Source organism: Columba livia, chromosome 25, assembly GCF_036013475.1.
Source record: "Columba livia isolate bColLiv1 breed racing homer chromosome 25, bColLiv1.pat.W.v2, whole genome shotgun sequence".
Lineage (NCBI taxonomy): Eukaryota > Metazoa > Chordata > Aves > Columbiformes > Columbidae > Columba > Columba livia.
Genome location: NC_088626.1, coordinates 2,843,645 through 2,857,601, shown reverse-complemented (window position 1 = coordinate 2,857,601; position 13,957 = coordinate 2,843,645). Strand labels below are relative to the sequence as shown.

At 41.9% G+C, this 13,957-nt stretch overlaps 1 protein-coding gene across 1 annotated transcript in view; it reads right to left on the bottom strand.

Moving 5' to 3' along the window:
* The window catches only part of LOC135576353 (uncharacterized), a 148,784-nt gene that overhangs the window by 85,166 nt on the left and 49,661 nt on the right, over window positions 1-13,957 (bottom strand). The window contains exon 14 of the mRNA XM_065041051.1: window positions 11,326-11,448. Within this exon, the coding sequence (XP_064897123.1) occupies window positions 11,326-11,387 (62 nt within the window). The 5' untranslated portion in view covers window positions 11,388-11,448. The remainder of the gene's footprint in view (window positions 1-11,325; window positions 11,449-13,957) is intronic.

Below are 13,957 nucleotides of genomic sequence, written 5' to 3'. Positions count from 1 at the left end.
TGTGACAATATCATTTAGGTTTGTCAAGGAAGGCTGCTCAAGGCTGAAAATTGATCTGCAAACCGTCACTGCATCAAATTAATTGCTCTTTGTAAGGCCTTTGTCCAGCCCTCCTTAAATATTTGATTGTTTTCTGCTGTTAACAGAGACAACATTATCTGCAAAGAAAGATAGGGCTTCTCTTGGACAGCTGCCCATCAAGCCCTTCCAAAAGCTTTATAAAACAGCCAGACAAGCCAAGCGAGCATATGGGAAGCAGTGACTGAAACACAGATCCAGGGAGCCCAGGACCAACGAGCCAACCACAGCTAGAAGCATGCAGACCAAGGATGTCTTATTTTAATAGGTGTTTTCACAGGCAGCACTTGTCTACTGTGAATATTCAAGACAACAATGTCCTATCTGGGATGTCACAGGCATCAAAAGACACAACAGCCAGTGACACAGGACTCTGTATCAAGACCCGAAGCTCTCACCAAGCCATCACCACCCACACATGGTTTGTGCGCCCAGTTTCACTGCCCTCATTCCAAGAGTAACACAAGTAATTAAGCATTCACCCCAGATCCTGCAAGAAAGGTGCTTTTCACATGGTTTCTACTATGAAATTATGTCTTCATTCACATTTAAACACAAGGCTTGCTCATCGCACAAGATGTCCGCGTAGGTGAGAAATACTTGGTCATTTCTACCACCCGCTCTTGCAGGCCTCACCTGGTGGTGGATCCTGAATACAGCAAGAGCAGCTCAAGGTCTTTATGTGATCTTTGGCAAATCTCACCACCTTGTCCATCAGCAGCGTAACACAGACAACGCCAACTTCATCTGTGTGCCCTGTAGGAAGGCGCAACACTCCCCTATAGAGCAGTTTCTAAACTACAAAGTCTCATCAACTATTAATTAATAGTCAAGTCTCATTCAATGTGAAAGAAATTGTCTGTGAAACATAATTTGATGCTGTGTACCTGGGCAAGGCAGACCTGAGCAGGAGGCTATTCTCATCAGTGCGCTCCTCCAACAGTTGTTTGCAACAGCTGTATTCTCTTTATGTTCCTCTCTTGTATGAAAAAAGCCAAATTTCAAAAATCACAATATTTGGGACTGTATTATAAGAACCAATACAGGTCTATTAATACAGGAAAGAGAAATGTTCTATCGAATTTAATCGAAATTATACGAGTTGAAGAGGGGACACTTTGAACAGTGCAGAGAACACAGGCAAACCAAAGAAGACCAATAAAACCTAAACAGCACCACTCATGTGTTGCAGAAAAAAGTAAAAATTCTGCTCAAGAGGGAAATTAGAAGCCCAAACACTATGGTTAGTGTTAGCAGAAACACTCATATTTTAGTCCAAACTTAGTTTATTTCCAGCTACTGAACTATGTTGTACATAATTATAGGGCAGAGATTCAAACACACTGTATTTGCTTCACTTAATACTACATAACATTACTGTGGCCCAACACACAACACAGTTATATGGGCAGAAAACAGATTAGGAGTCCCCTGCTACAGTATTTTTCCAAACAACAGTGGTGTTTTACCATGACTCTGAATGAATAGCACCCATGGGTGATCATAAAGAAGATTTGCAGGGATGAATGGGTGACCATTACATCTGCATACAGCATAAAGACTAGAAGGGCAGGACTATTGAAGGTATCAAAGCTCTAGATAGGAATGGGGTTTTATTTTCCCCACTAGGAATAATCATTTGCAGCTTAATGGAAAATCGTATTCATACCAAAATAAAATAGTTTATTTCCATTTGAGTTGGAGAAGGTTGCATTTGTTAGTTAAGCAAAGCTTGAAGATCAGTTATTTTAATTGAAATGCTTCTTATAATCATAAAACAGAGAAATAATGTTGGCAGGAAAAAGATAACCAGCCTCGACTTGTGTCAAAGCCTGCTGAAAGATGAGTCATTGACTCAAAATACAGGCCATGTTACCAAATTCACTCATTATTTAAATAAATACTTCTGCACTACTCAGCTGCCAGCATTCATACTTCACTAGCTTTTTTAATCAAGTCTTCTTCCAAGTCTTGACACAACAGATTATTCTTTGATAGGACAAATTAAGGCCTGTACAGGCTTCTGAAGCAGCGCGGTAAATGACTTGCTTTATTTTTTGAGTCATGTTTGTAAATTGTTATATTTTAGAACTGATACAGTCATGCTGCTAGAGAACTCTGAGATATTCTCCTTAATAGCACAGCAGCATTTCTTTGAACCTGCTTGGTTACGCTTATTTATGCCTTTGACTCACCAACTGTGCTTCCCTTACAGGCCTTTGAAATAAATTAAATGGTTGCTCTGGATAAAGAGGGCACAGCTGTGGGCTGCAGCCCTCAGATACCTGGGAGCATATTTTGACTTCCAATTCATTTATTTCTGATTGAAGCTGCTGACATCCTGCTTGTGATGGAAACCTGTGTATAGCGTGTCCCTGTTCTAAAAGCTCCAGCAGACCTTGAAAACATCTTGTACCGAACACGGGCGCTTACAGCTTCAGAAAGCTGTTTGTGCCCTCTGCGACTCGGTCGTAGAGGAAATTTCATGTGCAGCATTACCAAAATCACGGCGGGGGAGGCTCCAGCCATTCTCTTCAGCTGGCATTTTCCGCTTTTATCTGCAGCTATAGTTGTTTGCATTACAACGTCTACAGTTTAAGTATCTGCACAAAGCTTTCCAGCGGTAAGAATAAACGGTGTGCAGGTGCTTTATCTCCCGTTCTCTCCCCTGCTATCTGACAATATTGCCGAGGATAAAAGGATTAATGCACAACTACCTCTGACATAAAGAGATGGGAAAAGGGCCCAGATCCTCTGCTTGCAGCGAGCAACACCCAATTTGAGGGCTACTAAAACCACCAGCAATCCTCCTCCTGAGCTCGGAGGACACATGGTGTTAAAAACCAAGCTATTAAACATCTCCATCCCCTGGTCAATGCACAAAGCGTGCGCACAAAGCCAGATCTAGCCATGCTGGGCAGGATAAACTCAAAACCAAGGTTTATTGCTGGGCTGCATACAAGCCGCAGTGCAAAACAATTGTAGGACAAGCAGATCTTGATCTCTGCAGCAACACCAGAGCTGGTGGAGCATTTTACAGCCTGCTAATAGATTCTAGAAACAGGAACAGGTTAGCAGGTTTTTTCCTTTGACTCACTCTACTATGAATTAATACAATTTAATGAAGCCGGTGATGTGGTGTAGCAGATGGGTTGTATTTAAAGTTCAGCTCTCTGTAGCCCTTGGTTCAGCTATGGCCGTGAGAACACAGCAGATTTGAAGCAGACTGAGCGGCTAGCACGGTTTCTGCGGTGCCAGGCCTTCCCAATTCACCTTTATATATGAAAATAATAATAAAGTATTGAATGCATCCCCAGCCTTGACAAAATGTGGTGAATGGGGTGATAAATGTTAATGGAAGTAGCTGTGCTGCTTACAATGGTTTCATTATTAGCATCAAACAATGCATTAACATTTGTTTTATTAATGGAAAAATACAGCTTAATAACCTAATCCACTGCTAGCAGCGCGATGCGGAGCTTAATCACAACTGTGTTCCTCTGGCTTGGTTTTTTTAATCAGCAATGCAGACCCTCCTGTACTTGGGCTAAACAATTGTATCTGCAATCACCAAAATTTACTATATCCCCTGCATTACATGCTTTCCACCCAAAGTAATACCTCTGCAATGTTTAATTATGCAGTACATTACAGATCCATCAACTTTACAGCAGAAACAAGTACATATAAAGAAATCTTTCCATTACGAGCGAGAATATTTTTTTATTGCGTACAACCTAAATAATGTAACATTATTTGGGTTAGTTACCCAGCAAGACATAGATTTCAAGACTCATTTCTTTTAGGAAGGCTCTGTCTTTTAAAGCTAGTCTTGCATTAAAGATACACAAATATATACCCGGCACTGACAGCCACATTTATGTCTACTCCCATACCCACAATATGAAGTGACACTTGCATCTAGCAGTTTTATTGGCATCCAAAAGTCAACGTATGCAGGCAACAAGCTCCAAGGAGACTTTAGCCAGAAACATTTAGCAAAGAAACCAACCAGAAAGGGGGTTTATCCAAAATTATTCAGCACTCCGACAACGTTATAAAACACAGGTTCAGATGCCAGTCAGAAGTTCATTGTATGGACTGAGCTGCCTCTCAATGGTCCTCAGAAGCCGGGAAAAACTAGAGACATATAGAAAATGAGCATGCTAGCCAGCCTAATTTCTTAGCCCTTTCGTAAGGTCTAGCTTAATTCTGAAACTCAACCAGAACTACTTCTACAAAGTGCATTTGAGTTTCAACATCTTACTACACACACCTCCTCCTTGGAAGCCAATTTTACAAAGAATATAAAGAAGCTGTTTTAACACAGGGCCCAATAACATGTCTCAGTCAAGTCCAGAGCTATAATTAAAACTTGCATGGGAGGCAGGGAGGTGGCGTCAGGTTTCCTGCCGCTCTTTTTAATGTGTTGCTCCTGCCTGTCTAACGGCAAAGCCAGCGGACGATCCGAACAGCGTGTTCCTCCTCACCCTTCGCCTTTTTAAAAGGAACGTCCGCTAATTGGTGATTAATCACCTTCCTCAATGTTGCAGATAGCAAGCGGAAATTTGATTGCTACCCTAACGATAACGAAAGCGTTATTTCTGCTGGAAATCTCGCAAGCCTGTTTTGCACAGCCGGAGGGAACGGTTTGGGGCCTTGGTACCATGCACTTCATTTGCACCGACTCAGGGTGTTTCTGGGTTCGGTAAGGTTGCCAGCTTTTGCAATTACAGCCTTTTTTGTTCTGGATGCAAAGAATCAATGCTTGCTACCCATTTATAAAGGTTTCAAGCCCTTAATGTTTGGAAAGAAAAGGATGAAGGGAGGTAAAGACTGGAGCTTTTGCACAAACACAAGAGAAAAGAAGCTCCTGATGCCCATAAACATCTCAATCCCACAGTCTCAAGATGGACAAAAGAAGGTGAATATCACACGCCAACAATGACACCTGGATCAGCTGCAGCAAAAAGAACATAAAGCTGAAGCTGCCTCAGCACCATCCTGAATTAAATTATAATTGCGCCTTCTGCTATTATTTGACACTTAAGCACTTGTGCAACAAACAAGTGAGCAAAAAACAGGACCTCCTGCCGCCAGAAGGTTTAAAATACAATAAATGATACAACCGGAGCGGATTATCTCTCACCAGGTACATGAAGCATTTCAAATTAAATGGTTTGGGTGTGTTTTCTCACGTTTACATCCCGAAGCAATTTGAGATTGGCCCAGAACTGACAGCAGGAAAATATCCTTTGCGTCATACCAATCATTCAACATAAAGCAATTTCATTAAGTGTTCCCACACTTGTAGAGCAAATGAGAAAACAGTAAAACTGAGCAGCCAGCTGAAATCTTTGCTTGCACACACAAACAGATCCTAACGCTCGAGTTAATAGGGGCAAAACTGGTACAGCAGCAGATCTTTACAATAGGATTGATAAGGATAGTTAAGATCCTTAACTGTGACAGCCAAAGGATATTGTGTTTGAGAACAAAGTGCGCTATTTCCCTGTTTTATCTGATAACCAACGCATCTTTTGCTTGCATGGGACATCAGGTGAAATTCCAGTTAATAACCACCTAAATAGGAGAAGATTTCTTGTGCATTTTGAAAGCCAATTTTCTCTTAGATCTATAAGCAGCAACATTAATAAATAAATAAATAAACTAACCCAATAACACACTGAAAGCAGAGCAGAATAATCTGTTTTCCCTTCCACAAACCCAGCTCTTTCCACCGAGCACCGTGATCTCACGGTGCTTTTCCCCTATTCTGCAGGGCTGAGGAGCGCTCGAAGGTCCTTTGTCACACATGGGGTTAAAAAAGCTGTTTGCAAGCGAGTTATGCTGGATGAGCGTGACTGCTTAAAGCGGCCTCGGAAGGGCTGGCACCTCATCCCATCCTTAAACCTGTCTCTGGCCTTCCAGAAGTGCTGACAAACCAATACCCTCCGTGTCAGCTCCTGTTTGCTTTTCTATCACAAAGACGAGTGAGTGAAGGGACTTCAATAGCATCGATTGGCTCTGCAGGCTCGTCCCTCTTGTTTGCCAGGGCATGGCTGGGGGTTTCCATATGCCTGGGCTTAGCCATCGCTTTTGCGCTTCTTGTTCGGTCCCTTAGCCCCATCTAGCGCCAAAGAAAAAGCCTAAAAATAATCAAACCAGAGCGCAACTCCTTTGCTTCATGGTGAATTCTGAGACACGTGTCCCTGCCAAGGGATTTCTGCTAAATGCCCCAGCCAAAAAGGTTTTGCAGCCTGTGCTTCGAAAAACGCATCGGGCAAAACAACATTATCGGGTGTTCTCAAGTCAGTTTGCGAGAAGGAAGATTCAGAAAGCCAGTCTGAACGATATCCACATGATAGAAGGATAAACTGTTACGAGGGAAAATTATTTCCCATAACAAAGTCTTATTCTTGTAGCTTTCCTTCTCTTTCTATGCTGTTTGCAGTGGGATAAGGGGGAACTACCTTGTGCTTTTAAAGCTATTATATTATATAATAAGATACAGTCACAATTAATTATTCCCTTTTGACAGGGACTTCAACATTTCTGTTGCAAAACTTCCCCGGAGATTCTCCCTGATACAAATTATTATTAAACAGGTGTTTGAAACAACCTCATAGGCGATGAGCGGTTTTTAGTCGTTTCCTGACCTATTTTCTAGTGGCACTGTCTGGCAATCCATACAAACATATTCTAAATTCTACCTTCTGCAAAATTTATGAAATATTTCCCTGAAGCCTTAAATACAAACTACTTGGAAGTATTGCGATTTCCTCTGGTGCTAATTAAGGTGGAAGAAAACCTGTGCTCCCCTTGTCCCTGTAAAAGTGTCTTCTGGTAGAAATGTTATTCTCTCAATGGAAGATTTGAAACACAATGCTTTATAGAAGTCAGGTTTTCTGTTCTCTTTCCCATCATTTTTCCCTAAATGCAAATAAAGCAAGCTCAAGAGACAAATACATTGCATTTAAATGCTATTAAACTAGGATAACGCTAAAGCGTTACTGAGCAATGGCTACCACAAGAACAGAAACGCTTCCTTTCGACCTTACAAAAGCCCTGATTTTATTTTCCTGCCATGTACACCAGATGAGATCATCTATTATCACCCTCCATGGCGACACAGATTTGTCAGGGCTTCTATGGCAAATATCCACTGCAGCAAAGCAGGGAAGGGAACTCCAGGGAAAAAAGCCTTTTGTGATTTACATTCCCAACACATGAATTTGGGCTTTTCATTTGGGCAAATCGGGAGGTCCTTACCTGGCATTTGAGCTCTAACTAGTCCATGGTTTGAGTCTTGTAGACCTTTGGGCTGCACGCTACTCTGTTATTATATCAAACTTCCCATATCCACACTGACTTGCAATTACCCACTGTGGAAACAAAGGGACTGTGCTTTGGCTAGTGCCCAGCATAATTTAAGCACTAAATAAACAACATGGATTTTTATCATGGTTCTTAAATATTTACCCAGCGTAAGAAGCATCTCCTAAGAACAGAAACTCCACCAGACACTCATTTAGGAACATGAAATGGATACAGTATTATGCATTCCTTCATTTAATGCAAGAGAAAGGACCATACTGCTCAGGGAGTAAGTACATGCAAAACAACTTGCATTTTATCAAATTAATTAGTTATTTTTCTAACTGGCCAAGTTAATCCTTTCAAATTGACCCAAGACAGATGAATGTGAGAAGGACAGACAGATATTTGGTAGAGTGCTGCCCACAACTGTCATCAATACAATCCTGAACTTGGAAAGGTTCAGAGAAGATGATCACCACAACGCCACGGAAAAGTTAGATTAGACCAAACATAAATTGCATAAAGAGTATTTTATCATGATAAAAACCCCTACCTTTCTACTGGAGTCACAGGTAACCTCTGTATCCCACCAGGCCAAGCTGATAATAGGCCAAGCTTCCTCTCCCCACCCTGTATTTAAAACCTATCATCACCACCTGTCCACCCACTAATTGCTCCTAATCTTCCCCAGGTAGAGTCAGATTACTTTTTCACCTCTTTATGCCAATTTGGGTGATTCCACCCCAAATTCTTTCAGTGGAGCAATATGGAAAAAACTTTCCAGTAGTTTGGGTGATCTGTTGATGTTTATGACTCTGCTTACAGAAAATAAGACTTGAGATTCACTTAGAGAACTGCCCTGTAGAAAACCATGGTTACCGTGTAAGCTGAAGCTTCATTTTTCAGTCCTCATTTGCCACATATTTAGGGGTTTAATCAGAACATGTTTCCTCAAGCCTTGTGCCCAGATCTGTTGCCCACAAAAGCCACCACTGCTGCACCATTCACTGCAGAGCAAGACTTAAGGTTTGCCGTGTGAAGATTAAGGATTATTAGGAAACCAGCCAATTCCTATGTAGCTTTGTTTGCCAAAACCTACTCCACATTGTAAACATGTTAATATTTGATAACATTTAATGCAAAATCCACTTGTGTGGTCTCTGTTATAGTGAGCTAATATGTTAACTCTGACAGTGAAGATTTCCAAGAGCCTTTCCAACAAAGAGAATCAGCACTGCTGTGGCATAGCTTAAAAATTGGAATAGCTGTTAGCAGGAAAGGAGACGAGCATATGCATGAGTGCCAAAGTACATAAAGAAAAAAGGACATCAAGGTAAACAAGCTTCCTAAGGGTAATAAAAATGCTATTTTAGGCAATTGTTAACACCAGTATCAAGAACAGCAGATAAAACCTTAAGGACCACTCAAAGGACATCAACTACCTGAAAGAAGAAATCTCAAAGACTGAATTGAAACCCACGAGAGAGGCTCATGCCCCATGTAAATTCAACCTATTCTATATATTGGTATTTACGCAATTCGCAAGCCTGATGTGTTCTCTCTGAGTCAATACAGAAAGAGTCAAATGGAGCTATGCACTGAAGCAGATTTTCAAAGCAGAATCACAGCCTCTGCTGTTAGTTTTATCTGCCACCTATTGGAAAAAGCTTTTCCTGTTGTCCTTGACCCCTCTCGCCAGGTTTAATTCTAAGGAGGCCTTAGCTTTCCTAGTTGCCTCCCTACACCCTCTGACAGCAGCCTGATATTCCCCCCAAGTGGCCAGCCCATCATGGAAGGGGTTCCATGAGCTATAAACTCTCCTCCCGGAGAGGAGGCTTTTCCAAAAAAAGGCTTCTCTGCACCTTGAAGATCTCAGTGATCACATTGAGCAACTTTGTTGATTCTCACTTATACACAGAACTGTGTATTCTTATATTCCCATGCCTGGCACATTAACTACCTAAACATACACAGATATATCCCTTGTGGGGCCTTTCAAAACTCTGGGTTAAAAACGTGAAGCGAAACAATGAAACTACGGCTGAATAAAAGAACAAGAATAAAAATCTGAACTGGAAATAAATTATGCTATAAAAGGCGAGCAAAACCCCCACTAGAATTCCCGTAAGGCACACTGCAATTTTGAATAGTGGATAAAAGCATGTGCAGGTGCCTCTTTTCATGTGTGTACAAATATCCTGTGTTTAAACAGATTCTTAAGTGAACACAGGTTGTGCTGGAGGTTTCTAAGTCAGGCACAGGGAAATAGAGACAATAAAATACAGAAAAAAAAAAGAGATAAATCGTTTGACTTTGAAGACATTTAATGAATCAATCAGTGCTTAAACCCCAGTGTTTAAAAAGATTGAAGGGCAAGAAATTGATGTATGCCATGGACTCCTCAGTCAGAAACAACTTGAGAGCGTAATACCAGATGACAAGATAAAACTGGCTTATAAAGTGAATGATATTGTGATTTGGAGTGACCTCCAGCCTCCCTAATCTTTAATAGCAAAACCTTTTTGACACCAAGGAAAGCATGATGGATCTTTTATGGCATTCAGAGGCTTCCTCAACGACCTCAAAGCCTACCTGAGATAGTTTATCTAACTCTGGTCTTGAGCGATCAGAGGAGCTGAGGGGATTAAGGAGCCAATCTGATGCAGCCAGAGGTGCTACATTTTGGGAAGATAAACTGGACATCAAGAGCAGTGATTTAAAATCATTAAAGAGAATGAGAGTGACCATTAAAGCAATCTGAGAGGGAAGGAAAAGGAAAGGCTTGTTCCACAGCCAGAACAGACAGTGGATTATAAAGTACATAAAGAAAAATCCCCATGGCTAAGGTGACAGCTGAGGACTCTGCTGCAAGTACCAAACACACCGCTTGACCTTGCATGGTGTAGCTGGATGGGATCTCAGCCCCATGTATGAAATACAGATATAATTTATCAAACCTACTTATTACATAAAACATCACAAATGTGCATCTCAAAGGATTTTATAAAGGAGATAAGCACCATTACCCCAGCTGGGCAGATAAACTGGGCCTTGCTGAACAGCAGTTATTTGCTATTTGTCCAGCAATGCCCAGATGTACTCACAAGATACAGCTTCTTAAATCAAGATCCTAAATTCACCGGAGCTCCTAGGAATAAATGGAGGCAGCGCAACGGCCTCGTTACTCTAGTCCTTAAGACGCTGCCATTTATTTATTCACCTTTAGAACAGTTACATCTGTTCAGTCAAAAATCAAGCTCCAAATTATTCAGGCTCTTTGAGAATCGGCACAAAGTTCCGAGGCAAACAGACCTGTCCATCCCTCAGCACTCGTGCAGCAGTGAGAATGCCTGCAAAACTTCATATTTCCAAGTGCTAATCACAAGAATGTGATGGATGTGCCGCCTGAATTAAATTTACAGGAACAAGAGAATATGGAAGGGAAAACAAACAGAAACGAGAAGGAGGAATTAATGATGCATTTAATGAAGAGAAATCAAAACTCATTTGTTGTTTTGGGAGGGGAAGGCAACTTTTACGACATTGCGGTACTAACTGAACACTATCGAATTGATGTCTAGCCTGTCAGAACAAGAGTAATAAATTATTATTTTCCATGATTTAATTTTCCCTTTTGAAGCAAATACTTGACTCTGTTCAGCTTTAAAGAGAAAACCACATCATTTAAAATGACTTAAAAATATCAACCTAGTGAGCTATAACATAGACATTTATAAAATTCAATGTGTTTTTGTGACGAGGTATTGAGCTGCTTCTAAGTAGCAAGGAGCAACATTTTTTACTGGGAGGTGTATTTCCCGAGCAATTAGGCACAAGAGCCTAATTAAAAATTAAGTCAATGTTCAAATAAGCATAATAGAATAATATCTGTAACCTGCAGAAATACAGGAACAGCTGGAACGTTACCTGGTTTTACTGCTTCCTTGAAGAACGATGGGAAGTTCAGGGGCACATTCCAAAAGGTGCATTTCCAAGGTCACTTTTGGTGAGAACTGATTGAGTTGGTGGGAACAAACCGCAGTGACAGGGCTGGTATATGCACACATACAGACACAATTTAGATATACATATACATACATACACATATATATGTACACACATATACACACAGAGAGAGAAATCTGGCTATTAAGCTCAGTCTAAAAAAGCAAACAGATTTATGTTTTGCACCTTTTTTGCCGTCTGAGATTCAGGTAATATAACTAGAGTGATGCTGAGACAGCTTTCCAAAACGCGAAGGTAAAAACCCAAGGTGATAAACTTTAATACCACACTATAAGCTACGCAAATATTTACCACAATTAAAAAATAAAATCAAAAAAAGACTAAAGCATGCAAACAGACAGTTATCTGTCAGCTGCAGGAGGGAGGTCTCCTCCAGAGATTCGCAGAATGAAGCTGCTGTTGGAAGTTTGACATCCACAGCTTTTCCCAATGTCACCCTCCAGGTCCCCACACCTACATATATATATACATTCTTTTAAACAGGGACCCCTGGATAATTATAATCACAGAATCATAGAATGATAGGGATTGGAAGGGCCCTGGAAAGCTCATGCAGTGCAATCCCCCCATGGAGCAGGAACACCCAGATGAGGTTACACAGGAAGGTGTCCAGGTGGGTTGGAATGTCTGCACAGAAGGAGACTCCACAACCCCCTGGGCAGCCTGGGCCAGGCTCTGCCACCCTCACCAGGAACAAGTTTCTTCTCAAATTTAAGTGGAACCTCTTGTGTTCCAGTTTGAACCCATTACCCCTTGTCCTATCACTGGTTGTCACCGAGAAGAGCCGGGCTCCATCCTCCTGACACTCCCCCTTTAGATATCTGGAAACATGAATGAGTCCCCCCTCAGTCTCCTCTTGTCCAGCTCCAGAGCCCCAGCTCCCTCAGCCTTTCCTCACCCGGGAGATGCTCCACTCCCTTCAGCATCTTTGTTGCCCTGCGCTGGACTCTCTGCAGCAGTTCCCTGTCCTGCTGGAACTGAGGGGCCACAACTGGACACAATATTCCAGGTGTGGTCTCCCCAGGGCAGAGCAGAGGGGCAGGAGAACCTCTCTGACCTACTGACCACCCCCTTCTAACCCACCCCAGGTACCATTGGCTTCCTGGCCACAAGGCCCCGTGCTGGCTCATGGTCACCCTGCTGTCCCCAGGACCCCCAGGTCCCTTTCCCCTCCTCCCAGCTTGGTGTCATCAGCAAATGTGCTGATAGTCACTCTATTCCCTCGCCCATTGATTAATATATTGAATAACACCGGCCCCAGCACTGCCCCCTGAGGCACTGCACTAGATCCAGGCCTCAACTGGACTCTGCCCATTGACCACGACTCTCTGGCTTCTTCCCTTCAGCCAGTTCACAGTCACCTCACTACCCGCTCATCCAGACCACACTCCCTCAGTTTAGCTGTGAGGATGCTGTGGGAGACTGTGTCAAATGCCTTACTAGAGTCAGGGTAGATCACGTCCACCACCCTGCCATCTGAGCTCTAGGTTTCTATCACCTATAGGTAATGTCAGTGCACATAGAGAATATTCAGCTCAATATATTCTGCACATCTGACTTTGCTTGCAGCGGATAAACGTAACAAGAGACAGGATTTAAGAGCAAATTCAACGTTCTTTCCTGAATTCCTGCAATCGGTTCAGAGAGACCCTCATAAACCTCCCAACAAAATAATTGTAGTCACCAGGCTGCCTGCTCACCTGTTCTCTGCTTTCATGTTTGGCATCTCTATTGCTAAGTGTGGTCTGCCTGGAGATTTTAATTATCTTTGAATGAAATATTGTTCCTTAATAAAACCTCAGGACAGTAAAACACTTGACAGTCAGTTCAGGGCGCGGAGGGGAATGATACAAACTGCTTGCAAATAGGAGCGTTCCTTATTTTTAGACCAGAATGCATTATGCATATGGAGCCTTCTTTCGTTTAGATATTAGGAGAAAAAATACGCAGAGCACGTCTTTGTACCTTTTTCGTAAAATTTCTTGTCTAAAATATAGAAAACATGGAATATTTAACACCACGAGAGGGAGCCCAGGAACCACCGCCAGACACCAGCACCAGTTGCTCACCCCTTAGGAATTACAGCCTATTTATCCTCATAAAGAAGTTCCAATTTTCACCGAAAAGAAAGAGCGACAGCAGCCAGAAAGACCAGGTCTAAGCATAATAAGACACTTGTTGGTGTTAATGCTCCAACAAAGACTTTGTAATGCCCACTCTGTGAATTAATAAAAAGGGTTTTGTTTAGCAAAGCTTTGGGTTTGTGTGTATGTGGCAGTGATAAGATAGATGGTGCTTTATTTGTCAGCCTGACGCTAGCTTTCCTTTGTTCACTTTCTACATTATCCATTCTCTCAGGACCACCTGAATGTTTTCATTATTAGGATTTCCTTTTAGGGCTGTTTGGGGGGATTATATCTTTAAGATTTTGATAGAAAAACATATTACCTCCAAAATGTCATTAATGTCAGGGGTGTTACTCCTAACTCACGCATTTGCAGTTCAAATAAGAATCTTAGCGATGCTAATTTTC